This window comes from Sapajus apella, unplaced genomic scaffold (assembly GCF_009761245.1).
Source record: "Sapajus apella isolate SASKATOON/1434 unplaced genomic scaffold, GSC_monkey_1.0 scaffold66, whole genome shotgun sequence".
NCBI classification, from domain to species: domain Eukaryota; kingdom Metazoa; phylum Chordata; class Mammalia; order Primates; family Cebidae; genus Sapajus; species Sapajus apella.
This window is the reverse complement of record NW_022437006.1, coordinates 5113188-5135173: the sequence shown is the minus strand read 5'-3', so window position 1 is coordinate 5135173 and position 21986 is coordinate 5113188. Positions and strand designations below refer to the sequence as shown.

At 34.4% G+C, this 21986-nt stretch overlaps 1 protein-coding gene across 4 annotated transcripts in view; it reads right to left on the bottom strand.

Moving 5' to 3' along the window:
• The window catches only part of CNTN1 (contactin 1), a 367550-nt gene that overhangs the window by 28292 nt on the left and 317272 nt on the right, over positions 1-21986 (bottom strand). For all 4 annotated transcript variants that reach the window (XM_032248343.1, XM_032248346.1, XM_032248345.1 and 1 more), the window contains 4 exons: positions 21181-21284; positions 16532-16718; positions 13868-13980; positions 12592-12748 (listed from right to left, as the gene is read on the bottom strand). In XM_032248343.1, coding sequence (XP_032104234.1) covers positions 12592-12748; positions 13868-13980; positions 16532-16718; positions 21181-21284 — 561 coding nt within the window. The remainder of the gene's footprint in view (positions 1-12591; positions 12749-13867; positions 13981-16531; positions 16719-21180; positions 21285-21986) is intronic.

Here is a 21986-nt window from a genome sequence, read left to right as displayed (position 1 = left end):
TTCTCAGAGAAATAGGAAGCAAAGTCATTGACTAAAGAGGAAAGATGGTAAAGATGTGTTAGAAATTTAAGGAAAGAGGAAACTGTAAAATAGTTTGCTAGGTGAAAGAAAGAGTGGGTGTGCTAGGAAAATCTAATGGAATGGCCCAGCAGCACTATGGGCCCACGTCAGGTTTTGTGGTCACGAATTCGAGGTGAAACTAGTGTTCATGTTGGCATTCTTCTCTGGCCACCTTTAGCTTTGAAAATGTAGGCTTGGAGCAAGTGATGAGTTAAATCTAATCCATTGCTTTAGACAAGTGAGTATAGTGAAGTGAGAGAAAAAGGTACCTCTGGGTGGAATGAGAGATCTATGTAAGAGAGTAATTATATTATATAGCTGTGGGATTTAAGCTGGATATAGAAAGAGTGAGGATACCAGGAAGGTAAGGGACACAGGTAGTGGTCACATCAATGGCTTGTAGTTCCTGATAGGTCAAAAAATTTTGATAGTCTGAGCACCAGAAGAGGAAAGATGGGAAGTGGGAAGAGGATAGGTCGTTTGAGATTATAAAGACAGTAATGAAAAAGATTAAGGTAGAACCATGGGAAGAACAACATAAAGAAGAGAAAGAAACTGGGAGAACAGAGTAATGCAAAAATCATTTACATCTACATTGTAATCACTAGAAAGCATGAAAGAGAATGGCATTTTCTTCCATGTCATTTGGAAAGGATGACAATGATCTAAAATCCAAAGTCTTCAAGGAATGAGTAAGAGTGGCCCTGGATGTTGGTAGAAAACTTGGAAAGAAGGGGAAATGGGTGGGAGATGGTGATGATACGAGATTCCAACCAGAGTTTTTTAGGCAAGAGATAAAGAGAATACTGTAGAAGTGACAAGAAGGAGGATCATCTAACCCTCTACCAGGAGCAGCCTTCAAGAGGCATGAGAGAGATAGCCACCACTTTTGAATAGACAGTCAAAGGAGCAATGTCATCAGGGAGAGCAAGATTTCAGATAAAGTTAAAAGGTGAAGGAAGCATTCAGTGAATAGATGGAAGTTACAGGAGACTCTATTGATGACTGATGGTGAGTTTTAGAGGAAACAGTGGGAAGGTTTTACGAGTCAAGTATGAATAGAGAAGTCAGAAAATGGGCATCTGGATCTGTATTAATCAGAGAGGCCTGAGTTTCTGTAGGTGAGTGTCATAAACAAGGCCCGAGGGCATGAACAAATGAGATGTCAGTCTCCAGATACGTGGTGCTGGTGAGACAATGAATGTTGAGGATGGGAATGCAAGTGGGAGATCCTGGTAGGGGCATCTGGCTTCTGCTTGGATGTGGACACATAAAATGTGAACAGTTTATTTATTTATTTATTTATTTTATTTTTTTATTTTACTTTAGGTGTTTACTATATCCAGCATTTCTCCCCATGTTATCCCCCTCACCCTCCCGACCCCCCACTGTCCCTCCCCTATCCCTCCACAACTGCCCCCAGTGTCTGATGCTCCTCTCCCTGAATCCACGTGTTCTCATTGTTCAACACCCACCCATGAGTGAGAACATGCGGTGTTTGGTTTTCTGTTCTTGTGTCAGTTTGCTGAGAATGATGGCTTCCACATTCATCCAAGTCCCTACAAAGGACATGAACTCGTCGTTTTTTATGGCTGTGTAGTATTCCATGGTGTATATGTACCACATTTTCTTTGTCAAGTCTATCATTGATGGGCATTTGGGTTGGTTCCAGGTCTTTGCTATTGTACATAAGGCTGCAATGAACATATGTGTGCATGTGTCTTTATAGTAGAAAGATTTATAGCTCTTTGGGTATATACCCAGTAATGGGATTGCTGGGTCAAATGGAATTCTATTTCTAGATCCTTGAGAAATCACCACACTGTCTTCCACAATGGTTGAACTAATTTACACTCCCACCGACTGTGTAGAAGTGTTCCTATTTTTCTACATCCTCTCGTTTCAGTTTGGGTTTGGCCATGTGAGGAGCATAAAGAGGGAAAGGGACAAAGTATACAGGGCAGTTGCTTTCATTATGAACCATGGAGTCTGAGCTGACATTCAAGAAGAAAGCTGAGGCCATGAGGATGGATGAAGGACAAAAAAAAAAAATGCAGACAATATCAACAATGATAGTCTGGGTGGGGAGGGGGGTAGAAGAATTGTTGGAGTTGGGAGGAGATTTGAGGGAATAAATTAGAAAAAGAGTCAGTGGTCAGAGAACAGACTATTTAAAATTAAAAGTTTTAAAAATGTTTGCAGTTATTAATAATATCAAGATTTACAGGGGTTCTTAAATTTTTTGTTTAATAGACCCCTTTAGTGGTCTATGGATGTTTGTAAAAACTAAGACTAATATTCTTACTACATGCATAAAATATAATACATAGAGTTTTTTTAAAAAGTATTATATTGAAATGCATTTATAAAAGTATCAAGAAATCAAATGTACATTACTAACACATTAAAATAGTATGCTTATTAACACATTAAATAACAGGGTCTAGGAGCAGATTTAAGAAATGTATTATTGAAGTAATACTTCAACAGCTGAAATATATGAGAATATCTGATTGTTATTGGTGACAGTAATATGTGACCTAAACTCATATATTTTAAAATGTCAAATTTCAGTTAGAAATTCATGAAAATTATAATGTATTTTTTTAACCATCCCAGTTTCAGAAACCTCTCAAATTCAAATTCATGCTGAAATCTGTTAATTCCTGTCTAGATTGTGATCGTGAGTGAGTGGCTGAGTCAGAACACAGGACGAGATTATCAGAAAAGAAAAGTTAGATAAATTAAGAGGCTAGGGCATTGGATAGACTGTCTGGATGTTGATATCCTAAAAGTGCCCAACTTGTAGGCACATCTGGATTCTAAGGTATCTCCTATGGGCTAAAGCTCTTGAGGAGTCAGTCCCTGTGATCTACCATACCCTGACTCTTAGTGCATCTTCCGTAACCTTCAATACCTTTCACTCTTCTTATTTCTCCTGGCCATGTGACCCAAGACTGGTTATTTGCTTTTGAGCCCATTTTTAAGAAAAAGAAGTGAGAGTCAAGTATGCTGGCCATGAAATAGAAAGTTATAGGCGAAAGACTACTGGCTGGAGGATCTCATATTCCTGAAATTGTTCTAAAATATTTATTTTCTTTTGGTCTGGATCATTTGCAGAAGATGTGTATAAAAACTGCCTCTGGAATGTCCTTTGCACTGTTCTCATACTGTGAATAATCTACCGAGAGACCTGGCTTCTAGCCTTACCCAACTATGGGAATTACTTTGAGACCTAAATGTCCCTTCATAAATCATTAAATCTGGTCCCTAATGCAGTATTGAATAGACCATTTTAATAGGTTGACATATCACTTTCCAGTTTAAGCGTTTTATATCCCCTCTTATTATGGCATTAAAGGCTTCCAGTTTTATTTATGAGAAATTTCAAGGGTTTTATTTTTAACAATCACAAAGTCACTTTCTCTTCTAAATGGTTTTCAAATTTATGATACAGTGAATAAGTGTCAAACCTCAGGAGAGAAAATTGAAAACCCAACTCTTTCTCAGAACATACAGTTGTCTTTACATTTTCCTAAGAGGTTTACAAATTTCAACATAGCCTATATGTTTCAAAGGAAAGTGAATTTTGAAGTTTTGTTGATGCATATAACTATTAAAGATAATCTGATTGTTTTAATTGACTTATGTGTTGCTCTTATTTCAGGAGAGAACATAAAGTAATATCCTATTATTTGGGGTTGGGGGTAGATGTATCTTAGCTTATCCTTAGGAAGATATGAAATATCTTAATGTAATTTTTATGTCATTAGTAAATCAACATTCATAGAATAACACAAAATTAGGCTAATAATTAAAATTCTTCATATAAGATACATAACTGTAAAAGATTATCATTTTCTCTTGACTAATTTATTCATGCAAATATTATAAAATTGGTTGAAACTTTACAACTAATTTTCTCAAACCTTGGTATTGTGCATACACGTGAAGAGAAACACATTACTGTATAGTAAAACTAAAATTTTGCTGATACCCAATGCTCAGAAAAATAAAACCATCTTTTAACAAAGGTATCTCTCTTAGAACTATTGGTTCATTCTCTGAAAATTCTTCACCATAATTGCATTTTCTGAAAATAAGTAATTCCTTTAATTTCTGACCTCCTTTTCCAAAGCACTCACTATATATGGGAGTTCCTCCTCATGCTAGCTTCCTATTTTAGTTCCTTCGGGAATATTCTTTCCAGATTCTATCTTCCCAGTATAACATTCTAAATTTAGAATACATCACTAAATGCAGCTCTTTGAGGTGAAGGATTTGCCTCATAGATTTCAAAATTGTGGAATAACTGAATGATAAAACAAAACAAAAACATTTACAATTTTTATGTCAGTAATGATGTAAACCAATCCTTAAATATTCCTACTTGACTACATAAATATTCTTTAACAGTGATAGAGGCAAATAATTTTTAAAGGATAAACCTGTGTTTACCTAATTTCCTCTTCTCTCTTTTCTCTACAAGTGTATCCTTCCTATGTCTTTGTTCACTTACCTCATTATTTAACTTTGAACATCATGCAAAAAATCTTTCTCCCTCTGCTTCTTTGCTAATACACTCTTCATATTTTGTTCTGATATTGTTCCGATATTATTCGCTCATCCAGGGAATGTTTTCTCAACCCAGATCAGTAGTGAATCCTGATCACACTGAGCAATTGTAGAAATGATATTTAACTACTTTAAGGATAGACTTTTGACACAGTTCTAAACATTGTAGGGAATGTTTTTTTGAGAAGATTCTGTGAAAGTCTGGGCTGCTTTTTAAGATGGAGCTTCAAAAGAGACAGACCCTCTTCTTTCTTGGAAAATATAGGGTCTCGGTGATTCCTGACACTTCTGCAGACTCTTACAACCATAGAGAGGACAAGCCTTAGAATGAAGCTGAGGCCTCTCAAGTGGAGAAATGGGGAAAAACTGTTCTTTAATTACAGTTTTGAGACACTGATTCCAAAAGGGCTTTCTTAAGCAATTTTGATTTGAGAGTTTGTTACTAACAGCTGAAAATGTTCTTTTTTTTTTTTTTTTTTTCTTTTGAAAAATATTTAATGATAGTGGGAAAGATCTGTTGGGATATGGTTGGCATTTATTTACTTGCTTTTGCTGTTTTTTTTTTTTTCTCCCCTCCTTGTCCACGTGTTCTAATTTTTCAACACCCACCTATGAGTCATAACATACGGTTTTTGGTTTTCTTTTCTTGTGTCAGTTTGCTGAGAATGATGGTTGCTAGATTCATCCATGTCCCTATGAAAGACACGAACTCATAGTTTCTTATGGCTGCATAGTATTCCATGGTGTATATGTGCCACATTATCCAGTCTATTGATGATGGATATTTGGGTTGGTTCCAGGTCTTTGCTATTGTAAACAGTGGCAATGAACATACATGTGCATGTGTCTTTACAAATTGTTTTATTATACAGCTGAAAATATTCTAATGGATACTGACTCACTCTTCAGCAATTTCAATTATTCTTTAACTGGAAGTAATAAATCCTTGTTTTCCTTCATCTCCACTTATATTAACCACATAATTTGCCATCTTTGGGCAACACCAATAAACATCTGCTATCTCTATTTCCTCCATCCCCATCCAGGCTGGTATGCATTGCAAATAAAGTTATATAATTATGCCAGTTGGTTCTTTGACAAGTTTATGTCACCTGACCTCAGCTGCTGTCTTAGTTTTGTTAGATGATTCTCTTTTGATCTCTTTGCACTTGAATATCTCAGTCATATTGAACTTAGCATGTTAAAATTTGAGCTATTTGTTAATTTCATGTATTTTCAGTAGATGATTCTCTTTTAATACATAATTCTGCTGATTGTTTCAGTAGATAATTATGCTGGTCTGTCTAAATCCTTAAAGTTCTGCCAAATCCATTTCGCAAACTTCATAAAATCATCGGAAAATACTCTTGCATCTTCCGCCATACAAATCCTGAACATAACTGCCTCCCACTTCTACTCTTACTGCACTAGTCAAAGACATCTTCACCTCTTGCTTGGACTGTCACCTAACTTATCTCCCTGTTGGTAGAGATTCTCAGAGATTTCTACCCCCATTCATGAGATTTCTACTTCTCTTCCAAAAAGAGGTTGAGATGCTCTGTTGTAAAATATAAATCTGATTATGTCACTTTCCACCTTAAAATGGTTCAGTGGTTCTCATCACCTTTTGGATAAAATGTAAAGTCCTTAATCAGAACCTATAAACCTCTCTATGATTCAGATTCACCTATGTCTTCCCCATGGTTTCCTTGTCCCCAGCCACACTGTTCTCTTTGCCATACTGGTCTCAGGGCTTTTGTACTGTTCTGGTGAGAATACATTTTCTTCCCTCCAGAAAACTTCTTCCACTTTTCTCTCACTTCATTCCATTTTTTCCCCAGCATTTCCTTATCAGAATAAGTCCTTCCCCAGCACTCTTAGTGAAAACAGATGTCCTTGTTCTCTCCCACCTCTCTTTATCTTCCTCAGCTTACCTTCAGATATTATCACTACCTGACAAAACTTTATGCATCCTTATATATTATTTATTTTGCCTCCTCGCTTTAAAATGTAAGTTCTATGAGGTTTACTTAGAGAAATAAGATTTCACCCACACTATTTTGTCAAAGTTGCTGTCTTAAAACTACCAATGACCTTTGGGCAGAATTTTGTCTCTGCTAAATAGATTTATCAAAGTTCTAACCCCCTAGTAGTTCAGAAAGTGACTGACTGCATTTGGGATAGGTTCTTTCAATAGATAATTAAGGTGAGAGTGGGTCTAATTCAATATAAATGGAGTCCTTATAAGAAGGGGAAAGTAGAAGTCACACACACAGAGACTCTTTTCTTTCTCTCCTCTCTCTCTCTGCCCTCCTTCCTTCCCTCCCTCCCTCCCTTCTCTCTCCCTCTCTCTCTCCTCTCTCTCTCTCTGTCTATCTACAAGCCAAGGAGAGGGGCCTTAGAAGACACCAACACCTTTATATAGCCTCCAGAATTATGAGAAAATACACTCCTGTTGTTTAAGCCTCACAGGCTGCAGTACTATCATTGCAGCCCTAGAAAACTAATACGCAGGCTTCCAAAATGCTAAACTAACTATTCTTTACTCAGCTTCTTCAACCTCCTTTTGACTTTTGCCACTTTAAAATAAATTATGCAAATTAGTAATTTTTAAAACTTTATTTATTGTTTTTGAGACAGAATCTTGCTCTGTTGCCCAGGCTGGAGTGCAGTGGTGCCATCTTGACTCACTGCAACTTCTGCCTCCTGAGTTCAAGAGATTCTCCTGCCTTAGCCTCCCGAGTAGCAGAGATTACAGGCACATGCCACGATGCCCAGCTAATTTTTGCATTTTTAGTAGAGATGGGGATTTACCACTTTGGTCAGGCTTGTCTCAAACTCCTGAGCTCAAGTGATCCACATGTTTCATAGGTAATTTAAATGTAAGTTACCTATCAATCTACAACTATCTAGGCTAGATTTATACTTGAATGTTCAAATTAATCCCATGAAAAATAGTGTAAAGGAAAACAAAATATTTGCTTATTTTAAGATGATTAAAGAGACAGACAGCATGTTGATTGTGTCTTAATGACAGCCCAAATTTAATAATGTATGAATTGAATTTAAACATCCCACTATCCTCTTGTCCCTCTTATACTGCAAGACTTAGGAAGTGGAGAGGGGAGCACAGAAGTAGTGATGGAGTTAAACATCTAAAAGTTCCACCCAAAAAATGATTTCCTAGACTTTCTTCTTCTGCTACTGGGCAGAAGTGGACAAAGCAAAACAATAAAATGTGTTTTTCATCACAGTGTTTAAGTCAGTGGATTTGGTTATATAGTTTAAGTTAATAGCTTGGAGTTTACAAAAATAGTAGGTTAAATATTCAGATTACATCATCTGTGGTAACATCAGGATAAATTACAGATTTATTAGAAGACAAAATATACAAAATGAATATATAGTAACTTTAAATCAAATGGAAAAAATGCCCTGCTCTTTTAGAATCTATCCTGGACATCCACCACTGCCTTCTTTCCAGTCCAAGACATCATTATCTTTTAATCTTGATATGGAAATAACCTTGTACTTCATCTCTTTACATCTTATTCCCCTGCTATACATATTTTCCACAGTCACCAATATGATTTTTCAAGTGAGAAAATCTGATCACGTTACTCCTACCTTACAAATTTTAAATGACTACTTCTTTCCCTAGAAAAATATTCAGATTCTAAAATGTTCTGAAAAGATTTTCTTGATTCAGCTATCTACAGTCTATTTAAAACTAAAAAGAAAAATAGACTTAAAATATGCATGTTCACTATGAATAATTAAATATGTGCTTCTCTGTGGGTATTTATTTATGACCAAGGATTTTTGTCAATCGATATTCTAAAATTTATAGAAAATATATAGTAATCCAAATTACCTTTCCGAAAGCATAGCTATACACACACACACACACACACACACACACACGCACACACATACATATATGTAGCTATATATATATATATACGTATATATACACATACATGTATGTATATACACTTAATTTGCTCACAATAATTTATGTAAAATGGTTTTTAAAAGGCAATGTAGAATTTATTAGAGATAGTGTGCATGTGGCGAAACATTTGTGGTGTTATATTTGCCTTGATGTGCACTACAAACATTCAATAAAGGATAAGTTATTAAAGCAATAGGTAACAGTGTTCAAGTCAGAGAGAAGTGCAGTTACAGATAACCATTTCTAAAAAGATTTCTAAATTATGTCTAAAAGGAAGTCTTAATTTTTTTAAGAATCAAATTTGTGGATCAACACATGACATAATCCATATACCTAATGGGGAAGTATATCAGTTTTCTAGAGATGAAAACTATAGTTTTAAGTGCCCATATTATTCTTGTTAGTGAGCTTTTCTCTATACATAAATCATGAATCAATTCAACAGTTACTTGTCAAAACCCTGCTACATGCCAGATTAGTTCCCTAAGTGCTGGAGATTCAAAGGTTGACTTAGGCAAACAAGAGCTTGCTTCCATGGAGCTTAGCTTCAAGTAAGGATGGAGATAGATGATAAAAAAATAAAATAAATAAAGAATTTTACATAGAAACTAATATGATGAAAAATGCTATGATATAAGGAAGTGCTTATGATTTAAAACAGTGCTATGATATTAAGAAGATTTACTCAGGATATGCCACTATCTTAACTGCTGGCCATGTATAGAGCTCTTCTGAGGAGGTGACATCTGAACGGAAACAAGGATGACAATAAACCTGACATGCCAAGACCCAGAGAATTCCAGGCAGAAGGAAGAATAAGCACAGGTGCCTGAGGGCAGGGATAACACTAGTGTATTCAAAAAGAGAAACGTCAGTAGAGAAAGGGACAAAGCATTTAACTGAGATGAAAGAGGGGGTGTATTATATAGACCACAATAGGCCACAGTAAGAAACGTAGATGTTACCTGTGAGCCATCTTTTTAAGAGGAGAGTTACATGATTTGATTTGTGTTTTAAAAGATCCCTCTGTCTGTTGCATAGATAATAGGCCTTAGGCGGCTAACACTGGGAGGCAAGCGGATCATTAGAATTGCAGCAGGGCCAGGAAAAAATTTTGAAATATATAAAACTTAGCACATTTTAAATGTGTGAACTGTGACTGCTGTATTGTAGGCATTTAATGTCTATTTGTTGAATGAATGAGCAAATAGCATAATGCTTATAAACATTAAAATCTAGTAGTGTGATATAATCCTGGCTACATATTTTGGGCATGAAAACCAAAACAAAGGAAAGTACTAAGAGTCTTTAAATTTAGAAGAAATCCTGTAATTTTTGTTTATATTTACACATTTTCCTCATTAAAATAATTTAAATGATTTGAAAATCCAAACTTAAGAATATTCTATAATGGTATTATTCACCAAGCATCTGACATTTCATAATGTTAATTCTACAATTTCTTTGTACAGTTATGGTTTTAATAAGAGATAAATAGAAATTCTGAAATCAATAAGAATGTTGTCCACTAGTTGGCAAAAAGAGAAAAATTTGAAAAATATGCTAAGTTTGAGATTTAAAAAAAAAGTACCCTGTCTTCTATACATGACCTATTTATATAGAAACATCGGATTACAACTGTGGTATGTGGAAGTCAACCCATGCAACCCCCAAAATCCAATTGTGAAATTTTTAGGAAATTTATGAGCATTGTGTTAAACATGTAATTATTAAAATAGAATTTATGTAAACTTAAATTTAAAAGCTTAAAACAAAGGTAATACTCAGAAAAACATCATTTCTTAATTGTTTTACTGTATTATAAAGTTGTCAATGTTTTTGAGATTCTCATTGTATCTGTATGGCAGCAATTACGTATAATGATGTGCTACTGCGCAACGTTTCACAGCTCCACATTAACTGATGTCACTTGGGAAGCTTGAAATCACACATGGTGAGAACATTTACACCACAGAAATTGGCAAACGTTGTAAACAGGGCTTTCCCCTCTCTCTAGTGATTCAACTGTTTAACATTTACCAGTGCCATTAGTGATAGCTAAACTGAGGTTACCATCACCGCTACAGCATCTCTTGCCAAAAACCTCTAGTCTCAATCCCAGAAGCAGCTAGGTTCTCCTTTCCACGAAGAATGATGAACCAAGGGTGAGTACAGAGAGCAAAAACTTGCTATGGCTGGCTTCTAGACAAGAGAAAGAAGGCCCAGGGTTCAGGAGCAATTTATTTAGTGATTTTGTGTTTTATCTTCCTTGAAATAATGGCCATATTTCCCTCATTTCCTTTTGTGACATAGCTCCACTAAGTGTAAAACTATTGAAGTTATTGCAAAGTTCTGAATATAGAAAATGTTTCAAAACCAAAAAAAGAAAAATTTCATTTTTTCCTGTCAAATTAGCAATAACTAAAAAGAAGGTAACATTAGAGTGGTGCAGTGAGAAAAGCACTGATAGAAAACAACAATAGGAATTTAAATTAGTAATTGTTTTTGAAGAAATTTGGCAACCTCAAACACTTTGTCTTATATTTAAAATTTAACCTGAAGAAAGATGAATTTATGAAAATGAACTCTAAAATTATTATATGTGATTAAAAAACTGTAATGAGTTTGCATATTTGTTTGAAAGAACATCATTTATAATTTTAAATAAAATTTACAAAATAAGTGGAAGCTGAAACTTGAAATTACATATATGAACAGAGTGACTGTAAATAAATTCAAATAAGCATTAACAGTAGCTATTTTAGGGTATTTGGAACATGATTCTTTTTTTTCCATAACTCTATGATTACTATATTTTTCTGAAAAGACAAAAATGATTAAACTAAAAAATTCAAAGTTATATTTGGATTTGAAAGAATGTATATATGTATTGTGGCAAATTTCACAAAAACATGGCATACAACTGAAGCTAGCATTTATTAAATACTCCAGCATTGTGTTAAAGGATTTCTTGTTGGTTTAATATATAGAATATGCATTTATCTAGATCAAATCACCAAACTTTCTTTTCTTTTTTGTTTTTTAATTTAACTTTTGTTTTAAGTTCAGGGGTACATGTGCAGATTTATGATACAGGTAAACTTGTGTCATGGGATTTGTTGTACAGATTAACCAAATATTCTTATAAATTATTTATTATTGTGTTTGACTTAGGATCTTCTAGTATTTCATAGCCTCATACATTTCTCAAATTAACATCTATTGAAATTTAGTATAATTAAGCTATATCGTGTATATAGAATGAGAAAAACTATATCAAAAATTAAATAACAGAATGCTACACATCAAAAAAAGAAATGACTGCCTCAAATATATTTCCAAATCAAACAAAGTTGTCAGAAGTAAAATTTGTAGAAAAGGAATACATAAGATAGAGAAAGAAAAAAGGCAAAGGGGCTATAATTTAGTGTTTTTTTATTTCATTAATAATATGTAAAGTGAAAGAAAGTTAGAAGAGTATTAAAAATAGCCCAGTGTATTTCCTTTTGATATGAGTAGGTTGGTTATTATTAAATAATAGCCTAGTATTATATAGTATTCAATAAATTGTCATTTTAATTGTACTTTTTATTTGAAAATTATGCTTTTTATTTGAATGCGAAAATAATTGACAAAGATTAAATATATTCAAGGTGAGCAACATGAAGATTTGATATAGATATATATTGTGTAATGATTACCACAATCAAATTAACTAATACATCCCATACTGTACACTGGATCCCAAAACCTGGTTCATCTTATGTCTGAAAGATTTAAACGACATCCAGATAATAATCAACAAGTATGTGGTATGTCACAGACTTACTTTTGTGACTCATAAGGGAAGAAATACCAAGTCTCAGGGCATCCTTGATGTGTTAAATCTACTTTAGAAAATACAAACATTGGTGTGAATATCAGGCTTATCCTAACCTTGGGAATCCATAGGGTGTAGAAACTCACAAATACTTAGTTGCAATGTGTCTTAAATGACTCACCTGAAATTTTGACTTGAGACACCACTCCATCTCCTCCATCACTGTGTGCGCGAACCTCCACAACATATTCTCCGTCTCTGGGTATTGGGACTTCTATGGAGTGTTTATGAGTTGAATACAGCTTGCCATCATGCTGGCCATCAGGTCTGTAGAGTACCTTATCAAATAGAGAAATGTAAATATGCAGTAAAATCAAAATAATGAGCCAGTGGCCTAACACTAAAACCAGAATAAAAATGCTTAGACTTTTATTAACAAAAATTAATCAGTTTAGAGGAAAAAATAAATTTAAAACTAGAAGAAAAAGTGTTATTTTCAATTCACAGTAATTGTTTTTTGCAAGTTTTTAGGGCTATCCAAGGAGATATGACTTAAGCATCTGAATTTTATTTTTTGAGATGACCCAAAACAAAAATATGGAAAGAATGTGTCTTTTTAAGAAAAAAGTCCAAAACGAGGACTTTTTAAATATTGAAATGGACTGAAAATTGCCTCTCAATTTTTACATTTACCGTTTTCCACAAAATTTGGTATTCAGTGAAAAATGTGATAGTGTATGATATAAAGACTATATTTAAAATAAGCTTTTCTCTTTTTGTTCATTTATAAACAGTAACTTAGTTTATCAAAGAGTTTGCTCAGTGCAGGGCAACACTATCATGATCATTGCCAAACAAAAATGGTTTCATTCTCTCTCCCCTCTAAGCTTTGATTATTTTATTCTATCTTTAAAGTATTCTGTTTATCTTAATCTTTTGACATAGCATTTTGCTGAAATTCATTGAAGACAATTTTTTTCCATTTAAAAATGTATCATGGTACTATGTCGGATTCTGCTCTACAACTATTAAATAGAATAAAAAATCTGAATAGGGCTGGGCGTGGTGGCAATGCCTGTAATCCCGGCACTTTGGGAAGTCGAGGCAGGTGCATCATTTGAGGCCAGGAGTTCGAGACCAGCCTGGCCAACATGCCGAAACCTGTCTCTACTAAAAATACAGAAATTAGCCAGGTATGGGGGTGGTCACCTATAATCCCAGGTACTCAGGAGGCTGAGGCAGGAGAATCACTTGAACCAGAAAGCAGAGGTTGCAATGAACCAAGGTTGCACCTCTGCACACTAGCCTAGGTGACAGAGTGAGATTCTATCTTAAAAAAAAAAGGGGGGGGGGGCTTGAATGGGCTTCACTAGAACAGCAAAAATTGAAAACATTAATCATCACTATTTGTAAGAATTATGTTTGTGTAACTAATGATCTCGTAATCTTTTATATACCTTATATCCTGTCACTGTAGATTCATTTGATAGTGCAACGACATGATCCCAGGTGATTATATAGCGTGAACCAGACCTTACTGAACTGATGATCCTTGGAGGCTGGCTAGGAGCTGTGAAAAGTAGTAATAATGTAATCAGTGGTCACCAAATATCCAATCTCAGTTCTGCATACTGTATTGCATCAGGTATTGTAATGCTGATGATAGTAGTACTGACACCACCACCATCTAATTTTAATAAGTGTTTGCTATATGCCAGGCACTATGCTAACCACTTTACATCCATGAGTCCATTTAATGTACCCCATGGCCCTGTGAGCTAGGTAATATGACTGTCTTTTATTCTCTTCTCATCATGCTCCACTTGGGTTTCTTTCTCTACTAGTCTTTCGAAACTGCTGTTTACAAGGTTATCAATCACCTCCACATGGCTAAATCGAATGTCACTTGTTTATTCTTTTTTGAATTTAACATTTCTGGAGTATTTCACAGAACTGACCATCTTCTTTCTTGAATCCCTCATTTTTTCTTAAATTCAGATCCTAACAACTGGGTTTTCTTTCTACCTCATGGACTGCTCCTTCTCATTATTCATGTTTAGCTGGCTCCCTCTGTCAACTTGTAATTGTTGGATGACTTAGAACTTCATCTATGCACGCTTTTCTACTCTCTCTGTGGATCTTCCCTAAGTACTGACAGCTGGCCCATGGCTTTAAATATTCAAAGTTCTGTCTCTAGACCTAATCTCTCTTTTAACCTGTAGACATATGTGGCTAGAAGTCTCTCTATCTGGGCAGATATCAGCCTATCTCTACTTGACTGTCTAAAAGATTTCTCAAATGTAATGTAATTAAATGTAATACATTTCTCAAATGTAATATAATGTCAAGTATCCTCAAATCTTTCTCCATTGAGTCTTTGCCATTGTCAGCAAATGCACAACTAACCCCTCTAGTTTCTCAAGCAGAAATTTGGTAGTCTCTCATCCCACTCATTGCCAACATACATATTATCAAGTTGTTAACTCTGCCACCAGATAACTTTCCACTTCTATCTCCATTGTCACTTAGTGCTAGCCACTATCAGTTCTCTCCTTGACTGCTGAAATAGTTTCCGACTTGGCTTTTCTGCTTTCACTGTTAACCCACTACAATCCATTTTCTGCCCAGAAGACAGAATAATTTTTTTAAATGACATCATAAATTAGATATCACTCTGTTTTAAAATCTTTCAATGGCTTTTTATCATGTTTAGAAAGAACTCTAACTCGTCACAATTACTTACAAAGTCCTCCATAATTGGGCCCCAGAACTCTTCCTCCTGCTCACTCAGAACTTATGCCTGGGACCCACTGGCCTGGAACACCTAAAACATTTCAAGCACTCTCCGCCTCAAGGTTTTGTACTACTTAGCGTGTAGAGAACCTTAAGGCTCTGTCTAAAGCTCTTTACGTAGTGTGTTCATCTTTTCACTTATCACTCAAATCTTAGCTTAACTGGCATCTTCTCAAAAAGGCCTTTCCTGGCCACCCAATCAGAATTGCACTTTCATCTAAGTCACTTTCATTATGTCCATTTATTCACTTTATTTCCCTGTCATCTACTATAATCCCACTTACTTATTTGTCAGAGTTTTTGTTTGTTTGATGTTTCTGTCTCCTTCCATTAGCTTGTAAACCATGTGAGAAAAGCATCTTGGACTGGTTTGATCCCTTTTTTATCCTCACCATCTAGAATAGTGCTGAGTACATAGCATATTTTTGGTGAATGAATAAATATATGAACACATAGAAAAAGAACAAATAAATGCATGCTCCTTTTACAAATTGGAAAACTGAGGTTTAAATAGGTAATTGATCTCTTGTTATACATTTAGCAAGTGGCAGAGACAGATCTCAAACACATGTCTGACACCAAATTCTAGCTTTTGCCACTACATCTGTCCTCTCCTTGGGAGAGTCTCTGTCCCAAAGTGAATTTTATAAATTTGCAAACTCTGGTAATGGTAATTACATCTTCAGATTCCTGAGACATTCCCTAGAGTCCTGCATACAAATTCTCCTTTTTTATATATTCAACTTTGGTTCAAGAACAGAGATATCAAAATGAATCCAGAGAGATTAGAATGACCTGAAAGTGAGCAGGGATATGTGGCAGTGTTTTGTGAACCACATAACACAACACTAGAACATACAGCAATAAGAGAATAAGCATAGTGCTACACATTTAACATGCACTGACATTTAACATACGATGCATTTAACATATAATGACAGAGGTTTATAAATTAAAGCATGTAAAAACAAGCAAAGTTTTAGTTTTCACATGCTGTTGATGTACTCTTATGAAAACAATGTTTAAATTAATAAATACAGGATGAAGACAAGTTAATGGCACAAAATTTGAGAGCATGGCCTTTACAAAAGGGCAGTTTTCTAATTTTATTTCTATAATGGAATATTTAATGTATGAAGGTATTTTTCCACATTATTTCTTCATCTATAGTAACTTGTGTTTTGAGGGAAATTTTGTGTGGCTGTAAAGGATATCATTGAAAAATGTGATCAGGTAGCTAGCTAGGAAATTTCCTTCAAGTGCACCCATATCATGATGGAATCAAGTGGTAGTTTTCGACAAATATAAAAACAAAATGTGAAACTCACGTGCTTTCTTGGTGAAAGCCTCAATCATGTCACTTGGAGGTCCACACCCTGCACTATTGCAGGCCCCAACTTCTATAAAATATTGGGTGTCTGGCAGAAGGTTCTCCAGCCTGGCCGAGTACTCTTGGCTGGTGACTTGAACTCTGTTTGCAGCTTCTTCTCTGTCATGGGCAGCCCAGTACCGAATCTGCAAACAGTCAGGATGAGTTATATTCTGCCATGGTTTAGACTCTTCAGTTGTGAAAAGTTCTCTTCAACTACTTCTGTTACCATTGGTGTTGGCTGATCATAAGTTCAAATCCGTTTTAATGATACGTACCCATCTATCAGCTTTAGAATATCTAGGGCACCGAGGGCAGAAATGATTAAAGATGCCAAAAGCAAATCAAAGTTTCACTTCATTGCCCAAAATATTTTTACATTGACTGAAAAATAAATTAAAAATCCCCAAAACTTTGCAGCGGACTTAACTTTCAAAATATAAAAGTGGTCTCGATTTGGACATATTTGCCACAGTAATTTTTATCCTTTATTTCCTGTTTTACTTGTGTTTGAATGATTTCAAACTTGTTCTGAACCATTCTTAAAGCAGTTGGAGTGGAATATAATTTTTCTCTATAAAAATAGTCACTATGTGGCCTAAAACATGCTAAAGTAACACTTTGTTCTAGCTCCTTTCAGAAATAAGTTGTTATTTCCTTTGAACCCATATATAAGCTAGATATCAAAGAAATATATCTAATAATTGGATAAACTGTCAGTTATTTACCCATAAAGTAATTTTTTTTAATGTTATCAATTTTGTGATTAGAAATGATTGCTTTTGCCATATAATTACAGGATTTCTTTTCCCTTAAAGTTTAAAAAAAGTTATGGATTATAATTTTAATTCTTTAAATAAAGGCTGTTTTTTTGCATCAAAAATTTATAATTAAGGTATGAATAGAATGAAAAAATATATATTTTAGATGCCCTGTCTATAAAATAATAGGATTGTAATTTCACAATTAACCAAAATGCCTAGATTAAAATGTCTAATAAAATAATCCTGCACTTTTTATTTACATAAACATGTATGAAACCATTATGAAATGCAACAGGATGGCTCAAATTTACTTGGCAAAAGTGAGGTTTATATGTTGAATGAGCACATTTCTAAACATTCAGGAATGGATGAATGCTTTTGCTTTCATCCCAGGCAGGGCAGTTTCAGAGCCACATTTATAAAAGTCCTCAAAGGTCTCAAGGGATGGAGTACCAGTTGCCCACAGTGGTTGCCAACAAGACAAATAGCACCTTTGTTTCCGAACTCCCCACTTTCCTGTTTACTCTGTCTTTTCCTCATATCTGCTTCCTAGGATCATATTGAAAACAATCAACAATAATAAAAATCCTTCTCCACATCGTTGTTTGAGGCTCTGTTTAGAAGAAATTCAGACTAATATGGATGTCTTCTTCAAAATAAGGAAATAAAGCACTTTCTAAATATCAGTTTCTGCTCACCATAATAATTTAACCTTTAGAAACATGTGAATAGACTATACAGGATTGTTCAACTTTTATGATGACTGTAAAATCAGTCATCTGCATTAATCTCCAATTCAGCTGATAAAAGTTCTTGCGTTCATTATTACTGGTAGCCTATTTTACTTATTTGTATTAAATTAAGTGAATATTTTACCTGCTGGGTAAAATATTGAAAGTGAAATAAAATATTGAAAGTGGGGAGCTCTTTAACCAAGTAAGAGAAAAAAACACTAAATGACATAAACAGTCTACTGAGATACACTTTAAAACCACAAGGGAAGAGATTATTTTTAGATTCAATTGCTCACAATTCTCATTTGAAATTTCAGGAAATGAACCTTAAGATGCCAATCAGGCAGGAGCCAGGGCTTCCCAGCTTTATATTTTATGTTTTTAATGTGCTGCTTTCTTTCTGTGTATCTTTATACACAGAAAAATGTAGATCCATCGTACATTTTCATAGAAAGTCCAGTGGGGTATTAGTTTTCACCATCTATCTTGTTAAACCATTGCTTCTCCCATCATATTTTAAAATAGAAACAATAAGCACATTATAGTCAGTCAAGATGCCCCCCCTCCACCTTCAGAGGAGCATGTCTTGCAGAAGAATAAATAATATGGATGTTCTCTTTGAAGTGTTCATGCTTGTCTGTCTGATATTCAAGACCCTGTGTGAAAGGTTTAAAAGGATTTTAAGAAAGAATGAATGGAAGGAATAATTGTATGATTTACTTTCAGCAATTTTAACCAAACATTGTCTGGAGAGGCAAAAACTGGATTAAACTCTGATTATGACAATTATTACTCAGACAAACATTTCAAAGCCTCAAGTCTTTGATCTCTAAAATGGGGATAATAATAGTGTCTATCCTCAAAGTCGTGTGGATTTAATAAAATGAGCCTAATTGAGTGTTTAGCACAATAAGGACTCTAGAAGTGTTATAAATCTTTTAATTATTAAGATCATGATCATCTTCATCACCACCATCATCATCATTGTTATCATCACCATCTTTGAATGCTCAATGACATAAACAGGGAAAATCATTAAGTACAAGTTATTTGATATCTCACATAACAGTTCTATGAGGCAGTGGTTACTTTCTCACTTTATAGGTGAGGAAACACAGGAAGTTCAAATCAATTTTCTACAAAATTCTTAGGTGACAGAGCTGAAATACAAACCCATGTTTGCTCAGCAGCAAAGCTCATAAGTTTCTACTTAATGTGAAGTTGGAAGAGGTCAGAAATCTGTGAGACGAACTCCTCATGGCACATACTTTTCCCTTGAAATTATTGTTTGATAAAGATTACTTTTTACTGACTCTTTGAAAATACTTAACATTTAGTTGCCAATCAAAAGAGCTTATTTAATTATTATCTGAATCACTGGTTCCACTGTGTTGCTTCCTACATCATATTTCCTTTGTCCTCTTCTTATTAAAAGTAATAAAATAGTCAATATATAATTCTTGGCATTGACATAGATAATATATAACTTTCTAGCACATTTTAAATGAAGTAAAATATGTCATATATTTGGTATTTTGACTCAGTGATATAGGTTATGTATTAAATTATCCTTTTTTCGATTTTTGTTTGTTAGAAATAACACAAAAGAAGAAAATCTTGTGATCCAAAATTTGACTTTCCAAGCTCTGCACATTGATATCTTCTCCCAAAGATACCTCAGACTTAATTACTATAGGAATTTGTAAAATCTAGCAAATTTCTCCTTTTCCTACTCCTTTTCTACTAGCTCTAAACATAATTGTCAGGTTAGTACATTATAAATATTGGGTATTCTCAGTCTAGTGATCCCCAACCCACTCTTCTCTGCTCTGTAGTAAATTCAGCTGAACCCTTGCACAGATGGTCTGAGAGCTCTTTAAGTTCTTCCCAAATTATCACCTATTGCGCCAAAAAAAAAATTCTTCCAGTTAGTCTGGGTGTGTATGCTCAAAGGCATGAGTTTCTTTTACAGCTACATCTCACAAACATGGTCTTGAGAAAGCCCAATTGTAACAATTTATTTACTCATACTTCTTTATTCCCATCAGTATTTAGTGAATATCTATTTATAGCCTGCCAGGTGCCCAGCACTGTTCTTGCATGGCACTGAGAATGAAACAATACCCTGCCCTCATGGAACTAATATTGCATGGATAAGGGAGAAGGGAGAGTGCTGGACCTGAGAATGCAAGCTGTCTGGGCGGGGGGTGGGGTTGGTGTGGGTGGATGGGCAGCCCTAGACAGCACTCCCTGAGAGAAACAGAAGGGAGTCTGTGATGTGTGGCAATAAATCCCTGAACTTTGTATCTGACAACTGGAGTTTTAGACACTGCTCTGATATTTTTTGTAAGTAACAACCAAAGCAAGTTGTCAAATCTCTTTGGTATCCGTTTGTTCATCTTTAAAGGTAAGATCATGTCAGTTCCTTTGAATTTTCACTTCTTGCACTTAAAAATGTGAGGTGATTTCACATTTTCTACATAACTTAGTCCAAATTGTGATAGCATTGTATTGAAGACCCCAGCTATCTATTTTGATTTTCCAGTTCTTGCTGGACGAAGACAAACTTCCTCATTTGTATCTGGCTGATTCTTACTGGTTCTTTAAAATTAAAGTCAAGGGAAGTTTTATTTGGGTCATTTTGATTGTTACTTCATAGATAACATAAGACATATTTGGTATGTTTATAATTGTTTATTTTGGAGGAACTTTTTGAAATGGAACTACTGACTCAAAGAGGGGGATTATTTTCAGGATGCATCTATAAATTACCAGAATGATTTCCAAAAAACTTGAGATTCACCAGCTTTTTATGAGAATGTTTTCCTAAAAATACTTTGGGGAATCATAAATGTTATTACCATAGTTTTTATTTTGGACAGTTGTTTCCCAGGACTTAGGTTTCTTTACATCTCCCCTAGATAGGCCAGTTAGGAACCCCCATTTTATTCTTAACAATTAACTTATATATGGCCACAATACTAGACACAGAGAATACAGTATTAGTTGCCACATAAATTAATGAGGCATTGAAACATAAAATACATTTGAAAACTTAGGCTCATATATTTATGAATAAATGTATTTAGTTTGATAAAAATTGAACTTACCTGATAGCTTTCCACTATTTTTTCTAAAACATGTTCCCAATGAACAGATATCTCAGAAGATGATAAGACTTTTACACCTACTTCTGTTGGGGCTTCACTGGGAGCTGAAATTTTATGAGAACATTACATTATAAGTGAGATATTTTACATTTAAGAAATTCAACTAGCATTATTTGCTGTATGAATGATGTTGCACCATACTTTAATTTTTCTAAAATAGCTTTGATATTCTCAAATGAACACAAGCACAATTATTTTATTACCTCTTCCTGTATTTTTTTTAATTTTATGGTATTAGTGATAGGTATGAATGTGCACACATTCATACACAAAATTGTTAATATAGACATATACACATACACATGCCCACACACACTTTTACCAAATACAGAAAGCTCCTTAAATTTCTATTATATCTGTGAGCAAAACAATACTATTTTTAAAAAAAATTATCTTAACTGATCTGCTTAAGAAAGCCTGTTGATGCGAATTAAAATTATTAATATTTAGCTATCAACTCTATATTATTGGAAATAGCAAATTTAGTCTTTAATATAGAAAATAGTTCAATATAATACATCTTCTCTTATATGCTATTTGTGTCAACTAACTATAAGCAGCAATATAAAATATTCCCTTTTTAATTTCAAGGTAAGATCTTTAAAAAAAAATTTTAAGAGCCTTTGAAACAAGTTGTGACATCCACTGTTTCCTGGGCTCAAGAAAGCTTTTATATGTCTAATCTTCCAACTGGGCATCAAGTCAAATATGTATCTAAAAGGCCTCTGTTCTGGGGAAAAAAAGTA